At 37.2% G+C, this 19599-nt stretch overlaps 1 protein-coding gene across 2 annotated transcripts in view; it reads right to left on the bottom strand.

Moving 5' to 3' along the window:
* The window catches only part of Ctdspl2 (CTD small phosphatase like 2), a 32871-nt gene extending 16080 nt beyond the window's left edge, over positions 1-16791 (bottom strand). The window contains exons 1-6 of one of the 2 annotated variants that reach the window (XM_059261270.1): positions 16656-16791; positions 15529-15678; positions 13473-13685; positions 10838-10916; positions 8338-8449; positions 4343-4429 (exon numbers count right to left, since the gene is read on the bottom strand). In XM_059261270.1, the coding sequence (XP_059117253.1) occupies positions 4343-4429; positions 8338-8449; positions 10838-10916; positions 13473-13685; positions 15529-15661 (624 nt within the window). In that variant the 5' untranslated portion in view covers positions 15662-15678; positions 16656-16791. The remainder of the gene's footprint in view (positions 1-4342; positions 4430-8337; positions 8450-10837; positions 10917-13472; positions 13686-15528; positions 15679-16655) is intronic. The other variant, XM_059261269.1, reaches the window with a different exon arrangement.
* Positions 16792-19599: the final 2808 nt, after the last annotated feature.

The following is a 19599-nucleotide window of genomic DNA, read 5'->3' as shown; positions in this document are numbered from 1 at the left end:
TACCAATAAAAGAAAGCATCCTTTACAAGTAGCTCCCTACAGCATCCTAGCTCCTTGAGTGCTTACCATAGTCTGATTTCTGGACAGCTGACCCAAAGTTTGTTGATTTTACTGATCCTCAGAAAGCCACTGACTGGCTAAAGTCTTAATGGTGAATACAGTCAAAAAATCAGATGCCCCTGCCTTACTGTACAGAATGAGGAGATGGACAACACAGTTGCGTTTGGTGCACTGTGGTGAGACATATGAGGTATCTTCTTTGTCTTCAATCAGCCACATTTGGGCTGAGTAGCTCTATTACATCTTCAAAAATCTGAGCTCCAGTTCTTGATGGAGACAGAGGAAGGTCATTGAGGAGGTGTTTCAGCTCAAGAGCTAAGTGAAAAATGTCTTTTGATTCAGTTCTGCTTGTGGATAGCAGTCATCTTCTGGATGGAAGAGGGAGTGAGATGACCTAGAGTCTTGAATTGGTGGATCTGCAGGAACAGAAACTAAATACAGTGGAGACCTCTTAACTGAGTAACACCATGAGATGGATTTCCTGACAATGTGTCAATATTAAACTAACTACAAGTTTAAACGTGCATTGGGAGTGATCATGCACCTCTTTTTCCAAATGAAATGCATCTGTACCATTTTATGAATAAATCCTTTCTTAATCATTATGCGACAATTTCTAGGAAAAATGTGTATTAAAAAGTGCAGCAATTCAAATACTCTGTACCTCCTGTGAGTCTAATACCTCACTGTCAAGTCAGCTCTTTTCATATTTCCATATACACAACCCAGTCTGTCCACTTCATCTAGCGTCAGGAGGAACATGTCAGCTTTAATTTGAGATGGAGCTTTTGTTTTTCCCTCTAAGAAATGGAATACTAAATTTAGACTTGAATGATTTATCTGCCTCAAAATTCTAAGGCTGGTATTATCTGAATTTATTCCCATTTACCAAAATAAGAGTATATGTCATGAAGTATGGCAATCTAAGTATAAGTATACTTTCTACCTGAAACTTCCCTCAACCTTAAAAAAGCCTATTACCAGGTCACTATGAATCTAAATTATCTATATAAAAGCATGAATTCTGATGAACATTTAGTTACTTCTACTAGGATTTTAAGTGTATAAATTTATAGTATATCCTCCCAAAATTATTATGTCAGCAAATTAAGACCTGTTAGCCAAATACAACCTACCACTTACTTTTTAAAATATTAAGTTTTACTGCAAGACAACCATAATTTTTGTCTATTTTTTGAGACAGGGTTTCACTATGTAGCCCACTCGAGCCAGGAATTTCTAATATATATAGCCCAGGCTGGTCTCAAACCAATGATCTTCCTCCTTCCAGAGCCTCCCCGTCCTGGGATTACAAAGTGCTGGATTACAGGTATATGCCACCACTTCTGCCCAACTCTTTCTCGTGGATGGTTTGTTGCAGCAAGAGCTATAAAATCTAAAACTCCTGATTTAGATAATTTGTTTGTTTTTTGTTTTGTTCTTCAAGACAGGGTTTCTTTGTGTAGCCCTGGCTGTCCTAGAACTTGCTTTATCCGCCTGCCTCTGCCTCCCAAGTGCTGGGATTAAAGGAGTGCGCCACCACCTCCCGGCTTTGATATTTTTAATGAGACTTAACAGAATTTATACTTGAAATTGTTTTGAAATGAAAAATATAAAAAATAGAATTGAAATTAGATATAGATGAACTAACAAACTGAACACAAACCAAAAATAAATTCAAAGAGGATACTTTATCTCGCCTTTATTTAGAGCAAGAAGCCGATTTTTACACACACATACCCACACATACACACACACACACACACACACACACACACACACACACACACACAAAAAAAAAAAAAAAAGAGGGGGGTGCTATGGAACAGATATATTTAAGAATATATAGGTAAGTGTCATGGATGTGCTATGTAAATTTCACCTCAATAAGTTATTTTAAAAGAAGAGTACATACAGTATTTTATGGGTTTTCACCTTTAAGTGGGCCATGTTACATTACAGTGGTTAGATATGTAAGTTACATCTTACCTAATAATGTGGTTTCTCCAAAATCTCTTAGCTCATCCCAGACCCTTGTGTATATTCTTCTTTGCCAGTAGATGGAGACAACACCACTGAAAGTTTAAAAGACATCATTCCCTGTTTAAAGGGAGCTTGCTGGTCTGAAAAAAACTGGGGGGAGCCCTAAGCCAAAGACTTCTCCATTTTTAAAAAGCTACGTTAAAACCAGAAATCCAAGGGAATGTACCCAATATTAACTATGGATATCTCAAAAAATTTAGTAGAGGGGAATTATATATGTCCTTCATAAAGTAAATAAATCATAATACTAAAAATGCAATCATTTCTATAGCTTCTAAAACTCAAACTTTCTGCTCAATGTTATTTACATGACTGGGTCACTTTTTATTCAGTTTCAGAAAGTGTAACGCAAAATATAATGAAAAAGTTTTTAGAATTCTATAAAGGTAGGTATAATATGTTGTATAGCTTTTCTAAGCATCACTTAATATGTGCTGTTATAAGCCTTTTATTCAAACACAGTCAATTACCCAGATCTACAGGAAATAACTCCTAAAAAGAAAAGCAGAAATGGTGGAAGCAATAAGAAAATTTTCAATATATACCCATACAGAAAGGAGCCAAATGAATCTACTTCCCACATTTATTTCACTACTCAAAAAACAAAAACAAAAATCTACACACACATTAAAAAAAAAAACAAAAAAACCCAGAAGCCATTCATAAGAGATAAATTTCAAGTCAGGAAACTTAAGAATTCTCAAGTAAGTTTTACTTTTGAAATCCAAAGGCCTAAAACCAGTTGTCAAAGTCATTCAAAATAAGTAACTAAAAACCAAACCACAAAGAACAAACAAGGCTGCTGAACTGAAACAGAACACTAAGTATTGCCACGTTGCTTATGTTGGCCTTTAACACTCCCGTCCCTTAAGTGGACTAAACATGAGGAAAGAAAGAAACAAACAAACCAAAAAGCAAAAAACCCTTAAACCAAGTAATAATTCAAAATAGAAAAATTCTTAAATCCATTATTTTATGCATGTTTCCCTCTTCCTCTAATACTGTATTAGGACTAATATCAGATCACTTTAAAAGGAGACCAATATACTATTCAGATATTAAAATACCCATCTATATTAAATAGACTGAAAATCATTAGTAAAATAAATCCTCACAACTCATGACTACATAAAAGTGTTTGGCAAAGTAGCCCAAAACTTCTACTTAACTCTGAAATCTTATAGTTCCTGCAAGACAACTGAAATCTACCAAAACACCTTAAGCACTCTGCACCTGTCCACCAAGAGCACATACAAACCAAGGACCTGGTCATTACACACATACACACACACACACACACACACACACACACACACACACACACACACACGGCAGATGCTACAACTTCACAAAACCCCTGAGGTGGCTTGGCTTCCTCTTGACAAGAAACTTTTTGACCTTTTCCAATCATTCAGCAGCTGGTGTATATAAAGGTCATGCTAATACAAATGGGAACACACAAAAGGACTTTGCAGTTTTCAAAGTATATTCATTTACTAATTAAGCTAATCCTGTGATAGGAAATTTTAACAAAAATATGGCCAACAGATAATCCATAGTAAAATCTTAACAATATTTCTATTTTGCACTGTAACCTGTCCATCAACAAAGATGAGAGAAATGCTTGTACCTAAGTTCTTCATATAAAGCAATAGCTACAGGAGTCCTTGAATTCTGTGATTAATACAAATCAGGTACACTGAACTGTAATTTTATAGATAACATTACTGTAGTAAGTAAAAATGACCAACAAGGAATGAACTTTCTTTGTATTAATTAGATTTATGGGGGAAATTCTTGAATTCTGTGATTAATATAAATTAGATATATTAAACTGAAATTTTACAGATAACATTACTGTAGTAAGTAAAAACGACCAACAAGGAATGAACTTTCTTTGTATTAATTGGATTTATGGGGAAATAAAGACAAACTGCCAGGCATTAACCTGGCAAGTTCTCCCTGGAGATCTGTGTCAGTGTCCCTTGCCTCCACCTGCTGGCAAAGAGTGTGAAACTAGTAGAGATCACGAGTCAGCAAAGTTAGTATTTCTTGGTTACAAATGAATGTTGTTTATGTGACTCTCTAACATGATGCTACTTTGTGTTAATACACCATTAAAATATTGATAAAAACTATTAATAAATCTACAGAAAAACATACTGAACATCACAATTTTTTTCTAGGCTCAGAATGTTACCTAATAGTTTAAAAATTAGTTTTCAAATGTCTTAATTACCTGATAAATGACATCTTGGAAAAGGACTGGAAAAGTAAGTGCTGCATCTTCCAGCTCATTCAGACTACAGTGCACTAGTGTTTCATCCTTAAAACAAACACAGAGGAAAACAGAACATTAAAAGAAATGTCAAAAGACAGTCCTATGTGGAATCTACATGTTGTATGTGACCCAGCATGTTAGGACAGGATTTTTTCTAGAGTCAGAGTTCTCAGGTATAATTTTAGAGCATAAACAACATCAGCATCCTTAGCGAACTATAGCTCTGTTCCTGATGACTCACACATTCAGTGGCTGTGATAAACTTCTCAGGTACCTCTGAAGCACACTAAAATTTGAAAACCCCTGCTCAGAGTTCTGCAATTCAACTTTTTGTTAAAGAACATTTGTTATTCCTTTTGTAATCTAACTTCTATAAAAATTGTCATTTAGTTTTTTAAAGACAGTCTCACTATATAGTCCAGGCTGTCTTCAAATTCATGATCCAGTCCTCTTGTGTCACCTCTTGAGTGCTGACATTACAGAACCCTGTGCCACCACCATCTGCTTATACTAACTACATTTCTTTGAAATTAGCTCATCCAAGTTTGGAATCTAATTATTTGTGTTTTCTCATTTAACTCATCTTCAAACTTTTCATTTAAAAAAAAAAATCTTAATTTAGGATTAGATCTTATAGTACCTAAATATATTTCATCTACTTTGACTAAACAGCCAACAAAAACTTATCATCTTGAATATCAAACTCTGATTTCTGACTGAAAATAAGAAAAATAAGAGAGCTACTCAAAAAAAAAAAAAAAAAAAAAAAAAAAAAAAAAAAAAAAAAAAAAAAAAAAAGTAAGTCAATCCATTTCTCAAAACCTGAATGTTAAAAAGGACCAGGAATTGCTGGGCGGTGGTGGCGCATGCCTTTAATTCCAGCACTCAGGAGGCAGAGCCAAGCAGATCTCTGTGAGTTCGAGGCCAGCCTGGTCTACAGAGCGAGATCCAGGACAGGCACCAAAACTACACAGACAAACCCTGTCTTGAAAAAACAAAAACAAACCAAAAAAAGGACCAGGAACACAGTTGAGTTGGAAGAGTTTTCCTACCATGCACAAATCCTCTATTTGATCCCCAGCACCACATAATCAGATACGGTGACATATGCCTATTATCCTCAACACTTGGGAGATGGAAGCAGAAAATCAGAAATTCAAGGCCATCCTTGGCTATATGATGAGTCCAAGGATAGCTTAGGCTAGTCCAAGGATAGCTTAGGCTATCTCAAAAATAAAATGGACTGCCAGTAACTACTCTCAAATTTTTCAATGAGCTTAGTGAAGATCAACTAAAATTGCCAGGCAGTGTTGGTGCATCTCTGTGAGTTCGAGCCCAGCTTGGTCTATAGATCAAGTTCCAGGACTGTCAGGGCTACACAAAGAAACCCTGTCTCAAAAAACAAACAAACAAAATGAATCAACTAAAATTAAACATGAATATTCATATCTTATAATAGCTGCTTTTTTTTTTAGTCTCTAATTAAACAAATGTGCATGTGGATATGCGTGCGCTATATATTTGGAGCACGGGGCAGGGACAGGGGTCAAATCCAGGGCCTTGCACATGCTAAGCAATCTCCCTACTACCACTGGGCTATATTCCCCACCTTATTTTTTTTCTTACTACATGGTTAGCCATAAACTCACAATCTGCTAGAATTAGCCTTCAATTGCTGGGATAAGTGCCAAGACACTTGGCTCCCTGATAACCTATTTAAACAAAGTCAGTCAGGTATGGTGACATGTACTCTCAAGCACTTGGAAGGCTGAGGTAAGAGGACTGCAATAAATTCAAGGTTTGAGACCAACCTTGTCTATAAAGCAAATGTTAGGCTAACCTGTGCTACACAGCAAGCTATTGTTTCAAAATATCACACCCCCAGAGACAGAGAATGAAAGTCAAGTATGGTAGCAAACTACTTTAATTTCAGTATTTGTAAGGCTAAAGGAGGAATAAGGGTTCAAGGCCAGCATAAGTTACAGTAACCTTGTAACAATGACAAAATGTGTATAAACATGGAGAGAGATGGGGAGAGAGAGAGAGAGAGAGAGAGAGAGAGAGAGAGAGAGAGAGAGAGAGCGCGAGCACAAACCAGCATTTCCAAAGTCTCTTGGTATCTTAAAGCATTTTCTATGATAAGTCATAATTATATTAATTCTTCACCTACTTCAAATTATTCATACTCAGCCACTTACCCTTCCCTCTATATTTAGCCTTCATGTTGGAATCAAAAAATATGGCCAAACTTTCATTATTACTACACTAACTCCTAAATAGCAAATTAATTTCTTCCTCCATCTTGCATATCAACTCCTGAACTCATCATGATCAGTTTTAATTTTTTTCTTTTTCTTTGTAGTTAGCCTCTAAAAATACTTTAGGATCCTGGTATTTCTTTTATCTCTCTGGCTCATAAAGGCTTATGATTATAAAGTATGAAAACATAAATATTATATAGTAATTTAAAAATGTGCTAGGTGGTGGTGGCACAGGCCTTTAATCCCAGTACTCAGGAGGCACAAGCAGTGGATCTCTAAATTGCAGGCCAGCCTAGTCTACAGAGTTTTCTGAGAATTAAATCACATTTCTAATTATGGGATACCAGTAATATGCTAAACATAAAATGTTTTCCAGCATAATGCATTAGATACACCTTTTGATAAGAACATAAAACTGTAAGCAAACAGTAAATGTTTTTTATATGTATATACATACATACATACATACATACACTGAAATGGGTTGGCAAAATATGAGATACTCAAATCAAAGTTCTTCTGGTATCCAAAAGGTAATAAAAACATTCAGTTTTTTTTTCAGACGAAAGTCTTGCTATATTGCCCAGACTGGCCCCAAACCCTCACAAGCTACTCTTGTGTCTCAGCCTCTTCTGTAGTTCAGGCCACAAAGCATATAAAGTTACATATCCCATACCAGGTATTCAAACTAGAAATTTTTAAATCACATTGAGAAAAAGGGTTGATTGGTAATTAAATAATCTGTTTTATTGGTAATTAAATAATTTTAAAAGGTTGACTGGTAACTGAATAAATTGAAAAATAAAAATAGGATAGGGATCCAGCTCAGCTGGTGAATTTTAGCGTGCAAAGCGCCCTGGGTTTACTCCCTGACATCAAACACACCAGGTACAGTGGCACATCACAGACCTTAGATTCCAGTACTTGAGAGGAGGAAGTAGCAGGTTCATAAGTTCAAGATCATCAGCTATAGGTGGAGTTTGAGGCCAGCCTAGGCTACAAGAGTCCTGGTCTTAAGGGGGAAGGAGTAGAAAAGAACATGTTCTTATAGTTAACTTACTGAAGATAAATTCTATTTGGTCCTTCAGGAAAAAAAATTATAAAAATAAGAGGAAATCTAAATTCTAGGCATCATTCTAATAGGATCAAATAAGAAATTGGCACTGGAGAGATACTCAGTGACTAAGAAACCTTGCTGGTCTTGCAGTTACAACCATCAATAGCTCCAGTTCCAGGGGATCCAGTACCCTCTTCTGGCCTCCTGGGGCACCAGGCATTTACTGGTGCACAGAGATACATGCAGGCAAAATACTTACACATATACCTCTGTGCACCAGAGATAGAAAAGAGAGAGAATTTAGTTAGTTAGGCAAAGGATATAATATAATGTATAGCACCTGCCTTGCATATGTAAGACCCTGGATTAATTCCCAACTCCTCAAAAACAAACAAACAAACAATCTAACTGATTTTCAAATATACCAGATTCCAACCAAACTAGTGTAATGCTAGGATCTGTAGAGTCTCTAGCTTTAAACTATACTTAAATAAAAACATTTCAAAAATATTCAAATATATTTACAGTAAATATGGTGACTGTTTACTCGCTTATACTCTTTCAGGCACTTTGGACTGTTACTTTAAGAAAATTTTAACCCTTATTCTTTGTACCTGTAAAGATAACACACTCACCAGATCTAAGACCAGGGAGAACTCTGGTGTGCTTCTCGTTTTCAAGGGAAGAGCGGGTTTCCTATTTAGTTGTTCTTCTGTCAGAGGCGGAACATGTTTGATGAAATAATAGCTATAAATCAAATTTTAAGAAAATTTCAACATTCTGTTTCATATATATCAAATATTACTAAATTTAAATTTTAATTAGCTTGGGATGTGCTAGGCTATTCAGTGCTTGCCTAGAATGTGCAAAACCTTGGGTTCAATCCCTACAGTACAAAATAAAACAAAAGCAGTCTTGTGATGACTGGTCTTGATTGTCTACCCCACTGGATTATTAGATTGGTGCAAAGGAACTGTTATGTCACTCAATTTTAAACTGTTGTAACTAGATTCAAACACATCTTAATATGTTAATCTTAATTAATCCCAGTAAGAACAATCAATACGTTTCGCCTACAAGAAATAAGTTTGGTTTCTTTGTTTTTTTCTATCTCTTATCCCCTGAAGTAAATCTGTTTATTCCAATAGTGCAGCAGTTCTCAACTTGTGGTCACAACCCCTTTGGGGGTCGAATGACCCTTTCACAGGGGTTGCATATCAGATATTCACATTACAATTCATAACAGCAGCAAAATTAGTTATGAAGTAAAAAAGGAATAATTTTATGGTTGGAGGTCACCACAACATGAGGAACTGTATTGAAAGGCAGCAGTGTTAGGAAGGTTGAGAACCACTGCTCTATAAAAATCCAGGCTTTGGAACTGCATTGTATGTTTATTAGCAATTCCTAAGCCAAATTTACTATTGATATTGTGAGCTGTGTCATGCTTTACAACACATTTTGAACTCAAATAAGAAAATGGCTTGAGCCAGGAAGTGTTGGTGCACGCTTTTAATCCCAGCACTTGGGAAGAAGAGGCAGGCGGATCTCTATGAGTTCAAGGCCAGCTTGGTCTACAGAGTGAGTTCCAGGACAGTGGGGGCTACAGGAAAAAAATCTGTCTCAAAGAAATTAAACAGACAAACAACAACAACAAAAATAAACAAACAAACAAATAAATAAAATGGCTTGAATTTGCTTGTTTCCATAGTATAAATAAATATCACGGGCCAGGCACAGTGGCTCACAACTTTGATGCCAACACTTGTAAATTTGAGGCCACCCTGGTCTACATGTCAAGTTCCAGGCCAGCCAGAGCTAAATAGTGAGACCCTACCTAAAAATAAACAAAAAAGCATACATTAAACAATAGGTCAAAAACATAAAACAAGAAATGTGCATTAAAATGATGCGTAGGACAACTTCATTTATTTAAGTATTCCAGTATATAACGCAAAGATTACAAATTACTTTTGCACCAATCTAATAGGATCACCAAGAAGATAGACACCTCTCTGTGTGTCTCAGGGTGTTTCTTTCCACAGAGGTTTAAGCATGGGCAGCACTGTCCCATGGACAGAAGAGAAAGCTAGTGCATAGAACATTCACTCCTCTGCTTTCTGACAGCAGACACAAAGTAATCAGCAGCTCATCCACCACAATTACCATGGTCTCACTGCCACATTCCCTGCTATGAGGGACTGTAGCCTTAAGATACAAGCCAAAATAAGACCTTCCTAAATTGCTTCTTGTCAGCTATATTTGGTCACATCAATGAAGCAGTAACTAATTCAACACTTCACATAGTAAACTAAATTTAGAAAACATGTAAGTAAAAGTACACAGAGTAGTGTCTCCAAAACTTACTAGTAAGTATCAACACCCACAGGTCAATCTCATACCACGGGATTATCCCCCGTGTTTAGACAAAAATAACCTAAGTTAAAAAATGCATTTAATATACCTAGACTACCAAACACAGTACTAAGAAATATAAAGCCTAAACAATGCAGAGCATCAGTTGTCTGCCCTCGTGAGTATACAAGAACGATTGGGAGATGGAGTTCTCTGCCCAACATCATGAGAGAGTATCCTGCTATGTACTGCCATGTGGGTGTACCCTAATAAACTTGCCTGGGGATTGGAGAACAGAGCCAGCCACTGGATTACACAGAGAAGCCAGACAATGGTGGCTGGGAGACAGAGATCCTCTGGTTCAAGGCCACACTGGAAACAGAGCCAGGCAGCGGTGGCACACACCTTTAATCCCAGTACTGGGAAGCACACATACCTTTAATCCCAGGAAGTGATGTCTGGGCAGAGAAAAGTATATAAGGCGGGTGTAAACAGGAAGTCTCTCTCTTGAGGCTAAGTATTTCGTAGAGGTAAGAACGTGGCCAGCCTTGTTATGTTTCTCTGATCTTTCAGCTTTCACCCCAATATCTGGCTCGGGTTTTTTTTTCCCCCTATTTATAATAAGACCGCTTAGCAATTCGTGTTACACTACCTACTTGGGAAAAAGTTGAAACTCAACATTGAAAGTAAGGTTTCTACTAGACAAAAATCATTTTTCGGTTTCATCATGAGCTGAAAATTGTTCAAGAAAGAATATTTGATAACCAGAAAACAACTCACGGGTCAAATACTTCCCAGTCTTCCTCATAGGTGGCCTCTGCATGGGCTGATGAGTAACCACTCTCTGGAGTTACTGGTGCTATTTAGGAAGAGGAAAAGGAAAGATTACTTTCACTCATCTAAAACTTCCACAAAGCACACATTTTTATATACAAGAGCTTCTTGAGGTCCTGTATATTTTGGATTAAAGATATAATTAATAAAGATGACTTAAAAACAGATGCAGTAGAACAGATTTAACTCTATATCCAAAGGAAATTAATTACTGCTATCAATGACATGGCAAACTACAACATGGCTAGTAGGATTAAGATGTCTATCAGCTAAGAGGAAATCTACTATTTATTATTAGAAAATAATATTCAGCAACAAAAAAGTATGCTAATTAGTTTTTTGTTAATTCAACACAAGCTAGAGTCCTTTTAGAAGGGGAAACCTCAATTAAGAAAATGCCTCCATCAGACTGTCCTTCAGGCAAGTTTGTGGGCATTTTCTTGATTAACAATTAGTGTAGGAATGTCCAGCCCACTGTGGGTGGTGCCATCTCTTAGAAGGTTTATATTAAAAACAAGCTGAGTGAGCCAAAAGGAGCAAGCCAACAAGCAAAGTTCTTCTATGACCTCTGCTTCATGTCTTGTCATGAGTTCCCAATAAGCTATGACATGAAATAAACCTATTTCTTCCTAAGCTGTCTTTTTTTTCCCCCTCCCAAGACAGGGTTTCTCTGTGTAGCTTTGGCTATTCTGGAACTCACTCTATAGACCAGGCTGGTCTCAAACACAGAGATCTGCCTCCCGAGTGCTGGGATTAAAGGCATGCACCACCACCACCTAGGTCCACTTTTGTTCATGACATTCATCACAGCAATAAAAAGCAAACCAGAACAACCATTTCTAATTGGACAGTGAGCCATGCACATACAGGTAGTCAATGAATGCCTGCTGACAACAAGCCAAATATATATAAAATCTAAGACCCATGAACACTCTTTATGCAGTTCACTAATCCAGACATTCAGAGCAGACATGCAATGAGCATTGTGTTAATTAAAATGAGTCAGATGCAAAGAAAAGCATGTGAGCTCACTATGTGGCTGTTAGGAGAGAAGTTGATCAACAGGCACTAAGTCTCAGTTTCAAAAAGAAGTTCTCACGTGCTATTGTACCAGGACGGTAGATATAATAATGTACTATACATTTTAAAAAGCTAGGGGAAAAAAAAAAAACCTGAATGCTTTTCATCAATAAGAAATGTCAAAACAGCCGGGCGGTAGTGGTGCACGCCTTTAATCCCAGCACTCGGGAGGCAGAAGCAGGTGGATCTCTGTGAGTTCGAGGCCAGCCTGGGCTACCAAGTGAGTTCTAGGAAAAGGCGCAAAGCTACACAGAGAAACCCTGTCTCAAAAAACAAAACAAAACAAACAAACAAAAAAGAAATGTCAAAACAGCCAGGTGGTGGCGGCGCATGCCTTTAATCTCAGCACTTAGGAGGCAGAGACAGGCAGATCCTTGTGAGTTCGAGGCCAGCCTGGTCTACAGAGTGAGATCCAGGACAGGCACCAAAACTACACAGAGAAACCCTGCCTTGGAAAAAAACAAAGAACAAAAATACAAAAAGAAGAAGAAATGTCAAAACAATAGCCAGGCGGTGGTGGCACACACCTTTAACCCCAGCACTTAGGAGGCAGAGACAGGCGGATCTCTGTGAGTTTGAGGCCAGCCTGGTCTATACAGTAAGTTCCAGGACAGCCAGGGCTGCTACACAGAGAAACACTGTCTCAACCTCCCTCCCCTACAAAAAGAACTATCAATTTACAACCTTTTTTTGTGTAGCCCTGGCTGTCCTGGAACTGGCTATGTATAACAGGCTGGCCTCAAACTCACAGGTATCCACCTATTTCTGCTTCCTTACCCTGCTTCTGTTCTAAGATATTAATGATGTGCTTGTTAATCTCAGTATTAAGTTTGGGGTATGTTACCTTTAGTTGATCAATTTAAATCTACCAAATGAGTCACATCCTTAGTCCCATATTTCACATCTTAAAATGGCTAAATACAACCAGACATGGCAGACACGCCTTTTTCCAGCACTCAGGAGGCAGAGGCAAGTGGATCTCTGAGTTCGAGGCCAGCATAGTCTACACAGCAGGACAGCTGGAGTATATAATGAGACCCTGTCTCAAAAACAAATAAACATTTTTTGGCAGAAAACAATTTCATCTTGTACTTTTTATGAACATGTACCACAGTAGTTAGAAGTAATAAATTCAGATATCATGTGTTCCACATTTTAATGGCAACTAGCACAGAAATGTAACAATTATGTTAGAACTTTATAAGGACCTAAGATTAAGCTGCAAAGCTTGGAATAGGGGAAGATCTCTTCTGGGCAAGGGGGCCTCCATTTATGAATCAAACAAATGTAAAGGTTTAAGACTGCCTCTCTCTTACACAGTCTTAAGGGTCTAAGGGTCTATATTGTGTATAATCATAGAATTTGGGGACAAAATTTGTTCAGCCTTTTTAACTTCAAGGAAGAAAAACTTAAGCATTCAATCTGGCCATTTAAGAAAAAATATTAAATATTGTGTTTTTAGAACTATTCATAAGGTGTGTTAAAGGGGTATTTTCTTCACCTGTAAGAGGTGGGATATCCCGAGTAACTGTTTCTTCTGCTTCTTCTAAACCATTATTTATCGATGGCCTCACTTGAACTGCTTGATTTGAGTAAGCTGCTCCATTAGCTGACGTAGTGCTGGTAGTGATTTCATCCACCTGTTCCATGTCAAGTTGCTTCACTATCTCCTCGGCTTCCACAGCTTGTCCTGGGGAATCCGAGCCTGACGTTCCTGAAATTGTCCATCAGTGAACTATGAATCACTTCAAACCACAAATACTAAAAAGGCTAAATACGATCAGCACTACAATTTATTTAGATGACGACCATATAAAACAAAACCGAGGGAACAATTGTTTGAAATATCTATAAAAATCCCACTAATCAATGGGAATAAGATTATTACTTGCTTCTGTTGTTTTTGTTTTTCAATACTAGGCATTGAACATAGGGGTTCACACATATTAGGCAAGCCCTCTGCCCCTGGACTACACCCCTAGTCTCCTTTTACTTTCTGAGGCAAGGTATCACTAAGCAGCCCAGTCAGAGCTTGAACATTCAATCCTCCTGCCTCAGCTTCCCCAGCAGCTTGGGATTACAGACATGTGCCACCAGGCATGGCTACAATAATATTTATGAACAAAGTTTTCCTTAAGTTCTCAAATAGTTCAGAACACTTCATAAGTCACTAACAACCATGATTTAGAACTTTCCATTAAAGTACTGTGTGAGTCATTTGATAAATATTCATTATCCCCAAACAGCTCTCGACCTTTACAGTTCAAATACACTAAACATTCTATTCATGGAGCACAACTAAATTTTCAATCACAGAAAAGTCATCCAAGAACGGGCTAAATGTTCCCTTAACCATGAGAATCTTTTTACTAAAAGACCTAAGATTAAACAATTTTTAAAAGATATAGATTAATTTTTAAGACATAAGATTTAATTTCTTGATAAAATTCCATTTTTAGTAACAAAGAATAGTTAGCTAATTCTTCTCCCACTATGAAATTATACCAAGAGTTTCTTTATAGAATCCTTCAAGTATAATTTTAAACAAAAATAATAAAATCAACGTCCAGTTTCTGAATCTCCTTATATGATGCTCTTCCCTTACTGTTTTAAAGTTAACCCTTTCCTAAAAGTATGTCTTTGCCTGAAACCCATCCCCAAAGTTTTCATTCTTCCAGCTCCACCATACATTTATCTCCATTGCTGCTACCAGTTAACTGACTTTCCACTAATAGACAAAACGAAGAATAAAGACAGAAGCACTACTACTTCGAGATTAATGTTTTGTGACTATATGGCTCTTTGCTTCCACTTCCCATAGACTACTGCCCACATCCTCTCAATTACACAAGTCCTAGTATGCCATGTAGCAGAGTGTAACGCTTTGCCAACATCTATACTCTCCATCAGAGCTTCTTCCCCTCAGCCTCAGGAAAAAAATGTCCCCCCTGTGTCTCAGGTCAATTCCTTACCTGTTCTCCTGATCCCAGATCAGCCAACAGCCTCTAGTAGTTCTCATCCCTCTATCTTCAACCCCTTAATAGACCTTTCTTTTCCTCAGGCATAAAGATATGCTTGGTCTCAAAGATACAAAACATTTCTTCAGACTATGTGACTTATTTTCCTTTCATAATAAAATTTTCATAGACTGCACACTTGTGCCACCTCTAACTACCCATTTTATTCTTCTGACTCAATAGTACAGAGCTACCAAATTCAAGTGTTACTCTCCATTTTTGTTTGTTTGTTCTGGCAGAAGAAACCAATACCCTCCAGCTATCAAGCTCAGTCAGGTGTGTCTTTTTAATGTTCATCTCCATCTCCTCTATGACAAAATATACCAAGAAAACCAAAAAGGTTTTTTTTGATTTTTTTTTTTTTTTGGTTCGTTCTTTCTTCTTTTTGTGTAGACTTAGGCTGGCCTCAAATTCTGAGATCTGCCACTATTTCCTACCTCAAAAAGATTTTTAAAGATCTAGATTAAACCATAAAAACTATAGTTTTAAAATCTAAATTATAGTTAAAGCTTACCTATCTAAAAAATGATTTTTACTTACCATTTTTATTTGCTGGTGAAAAAAAGTTGAAGACAGGGGAAAATATGGTCCCCAGCAATGTAGTCCTTGGAGGACTACCTGAGGAAGGATTATCTTCTAATTTCCCATTTTGCTTTATATGTTGATTTGTCATTTCATAACTACCAGCTTCTAAGGAAGAAAGAGAAAAAAAAGTAATTCTAGAAAATACCGCATTTCAGAGTTTGTGCTGTAAATCATTTTTAATGTATTTACATTATACATTAAAATTTAGTGTATTTACATTAAAATGTATTTAATGTAGACTAACATTAATGTTCTTAAGTGCTTATTAAAGAAATCCTGAGGCAAATTCCTTCTTATAAATCAAACGATTTTAATCTATTATATATACTTTATAAATTTTAACATTCACTTAGTGTTTTTCAAAGTTGATTTACACCTAAAGTTAAATAGACTGAAAGGTTTCAAAGCAGCACAGAACAACAGAAAATGAGAAAAATCCTTGTAAGCATGCCAACAAGTTACAATTCCAATACTCAGACACAAGATTCTTGCTGTGTCATTTTGGGACATTAGCTATTTCATAAAACTTTTCCTGACATCTATTTCTAGTAAATGACAGCTAAATTAATATAGTTTGATCCACAACCCGTTTTTGTACATAATTTCAACTAAATTGTCATAATGTTGATGCGTATACCTTTTCTTGGTGTTGGAAACTGAGGAAGCTAGGCAAGCACACTACTACTGAGGTACATTCCTCCTAGCCCCAGTCCATGAATATTGTATAATAAATAATATAAATTTGGTATGCTGCCTGTATTCATTTTAATTCAAAGTAAAGAAATTTAGGAAAATATTTTGAATTTCACTTGATGCTTTAAATTTAATACTCAGTAAAAAAACAGATTATAAAAACAAGGAAAAATGGCTCTAAATGTTCTGTTGTTACTTTTTGAGATAGTATTTTGATTTGTTATCTAGCCTGGCCTTGACTTCTCAATCCTCCTGCCCTTTGAGTGCTATGATTACAGGCACAGGCCACCATGCCTAGCCTCAAAGCAAGTTTTCAAAACAAAGGCCATGGCAGGTGAGGAGGGACTTCTGCTTACAGCTAAGGAAAGAAAGTCAAAACTTCAACAAACCTCCATTGACTGGGCTTTTCCGTCTTACTCGAGACAACTGTTTGTTAGGCTTTTCTCCAGCTCTTGGTGTTGATGTAATCAAATTATTATCTATATCACGTTCAATTCTACTCCGTTTCGAAGGATTTTCTCTCTCTTCCTTAAGATATAATAGGAAAAAATTCATTGAGCATTATTCTGCCTTTCATTTTAAACGAAATATACAATACATAGTATTTTTCTCCTGCTTTTCATATCTTGAAGAAACAAAATGCAGTTAACACTGAAGAGAGACTGGCAATGTTGAAGTGTTAGTGTAGTTATACTACACGGTAACACCAGTATCCCCAGAAGCCAAGTTTTCTTTTTTGGGGGGAGGGGTGGGGGTGGCAAGGGGGAGATTCAAGACAGGGTCTCTCTGTAGCTTTGGAGCCTGTCCTGGAACTCACTCAGTAGCCCAGGCTGGCCTCGAATTCACAGATCCACCCATCTCTGCCTCCTCAGTTATGAAAGGTGTGCCACCACAGACAGTGAACCCAAATTTTCTAAGACTCTTAAATTTTATATACTCTTAAAACTCTGAGTTTTACAGTATGCTCTGAATTAATGGCCAACTTTATTATTTATCTCATCCAAGACTTCTCACCGCACACAATCACAGTAGTCAGACTTGGTGGACAGGCGTATAAACACCAGCACTTGAGAGGCTGAGGCAAGACTGCCAATTTGAGGTCAGCCCAAGACCTCCACTTAAAAAAAAACACACAGTAAAAAAGAAAGCACGGGTATAAAGAGACATAAATTTTTTTTAATGAATCTGTACTTTGGGTACAATCAAAACAAAACTGATTCAAAGGAAGGTATTGCTGTAAGAATAAGTCTCTTCCACAGATACTAACTGGGGAACCATGTGTGGATGGGGGTGAAGAGGAAGAATTTTTCCTTCTCTACTTACTAATTTACCTACTAAGCTTGGTGTGGTGGCTCATACCTTTAATTCCACACTTCTAGAGACTGAATCAAGACTGCTTGAGAGTTCAAGGCCAGCCTGTGGCACATAGTATATTCTAGGTCAGCCAGTGCTAGAGAAACTGTCTCAAAAAGACAAACAAGGGAGCTGGAGCTCAGTGCTTATTCTGCATGAACAAGAACCTGGCTTTGATCCCCAGCAGCCCAAACAGGTGTGGTGATATATGTTTGTAATCCCAGCAGTTTGGAGTTAGACATAGGAGAATCAGGAGTTGAGGTCATCCTCTGATACATAAAGAGGTTAAGGTGAGACCAGACTACATGAAACTGTTATAAGAAGGAAAAGGAGGAGAGAAGATCACCTACTTATTATGGTCCTGGGCCAGTGAGATGCCTTAGCAGGTAAAGATTGCTGCTGCCAACCTGCCAATCTGAGCCTGGGACTCTCATGGCTGAGAGAACCCAGTTATCCTCTGGCCTTCACACCTGTGCTTTGGCACATACACACCCATACATGTGCATATACGTGTACATAATAAACAAATAAAATGTAATAAAAATACTTATTATAGTATTATGAGTTATTTCATTCTAAGGATTACAATATTACAATTCAAGGTCAGGCATGGTGGCGCATACATTTAATAACAGCACCTGGGAGGCAGAAGTAGATGGATCTCTGTGAGTTCAAGGCCAGCCCAATCTACATAGCGTTCTAGGACAGCCAAGGCTATAGAAAAATCCTGTCTTGAGAAACTAAGTGAATAAATACATAAATAAAATGTATTTTAAAACAAACAAACTAACAATATTACTATCCAAAGCCTAATATGAAACATTTCTTCAAGGAATCTTAGTTTCTTTTAATAGAGAATAATAGAATGCTGAATGCTAGGCGTGCATAATGCAGCGGACAGAGCAGTAAATACATAAATGTAACATGCTTTTTGTTTGGGAAAGCATGATGATATATATGCTTTTAATTCTAGGACTCAGGAGACTGAGGCAGGTGAATATCTGTGAGTTTCAGGGCAGCCTGGTTTATATAGAGTTCCAGGGTGGCCTGGATTTTTGGTGAGACTCTGATTCAAAAAAAAAAAAAAACACACACACACACACACACACACACACAAAAATGATCTAATAATGTTTTTAGATTAGGGGACATAAATCTATCAGTGAATCATGAAATGAAATTAATTTAAAGCTTTATGATCATCTTTAAAAGAAATGACAGAACAAAAAAGATCAGAGTCCACTATGATATTGAGAGTTAAACATTGGGTGTGGTGGCGCTTTACAATCCCATGACTCTGGAAGTTGAGGCAGGGGGACTGCTTTGAGTACCAGGCCAGCCTGAGCTTCAGTAGGAGGAAGGGGAAGCTGAGGGTAGAACTCAGTGGTAATGTGCTTCCCTAGATTGCATGATGCCCTGGGCTCAAACTTCAGTAATGTGTGTCTGCATCTGTAATAAGTTGTTTTGCATATATAAAAAAATTTCTGTAGATCATAATTAGATCTATAAATATGAATTTACTGTTGAGATATAAATACTTCAGCATTTCACTAAAATTATGCATGAAAACTATGAAGCTTTCACTTCAAATATATATTAGAAATCTAAAGGCAGAAAGGCTATGTGTAAATAATTCCTGTGTGTTCTTGCTAGCAGTTTCAAAATTCTGAAGTCAGAAGTGGTGAGTCTTTGGGCCAGAATCTGGATTTGAAACACACTGAGGATTCCACTTACTTTGTTAAGGACAAATAATGGGAGAGAAAAGCCAAGGGTGGTAGCACATGGCTTTAATCCTAGCACTCAGGAGGCACAGGCAGGCAGATCTGTGAATTCAAGGCCAGCCTAATCTACATGGGGGGTGCAAAGCCAGCAAGGACTACACAGTAAGATCCAGTGGTCGGGAAGCAGAGGCAGGTGAATCTGTTTGAGGCCAGCTTATTATACAGAGTGAATTCCAGAACATCCAGAGTTACATACTGA

This window comes from Peromyscus eremicus, chromosome 4, assembly GCF_949786415.1.
Source record: "Peromyscus eremicus chromosome 4, PerEre_H2_v1, whole genome shotgun sequence".
Lineage (NCBI taxonomy): Eukaryota > Metazoa > Chordata > Mammalia > Rodentia > Cricetidae > Peromyscus > Peromyscus eremicus.
This window is presented reverse-complemented; position numbering and strand designations above follow the sequence as displayed.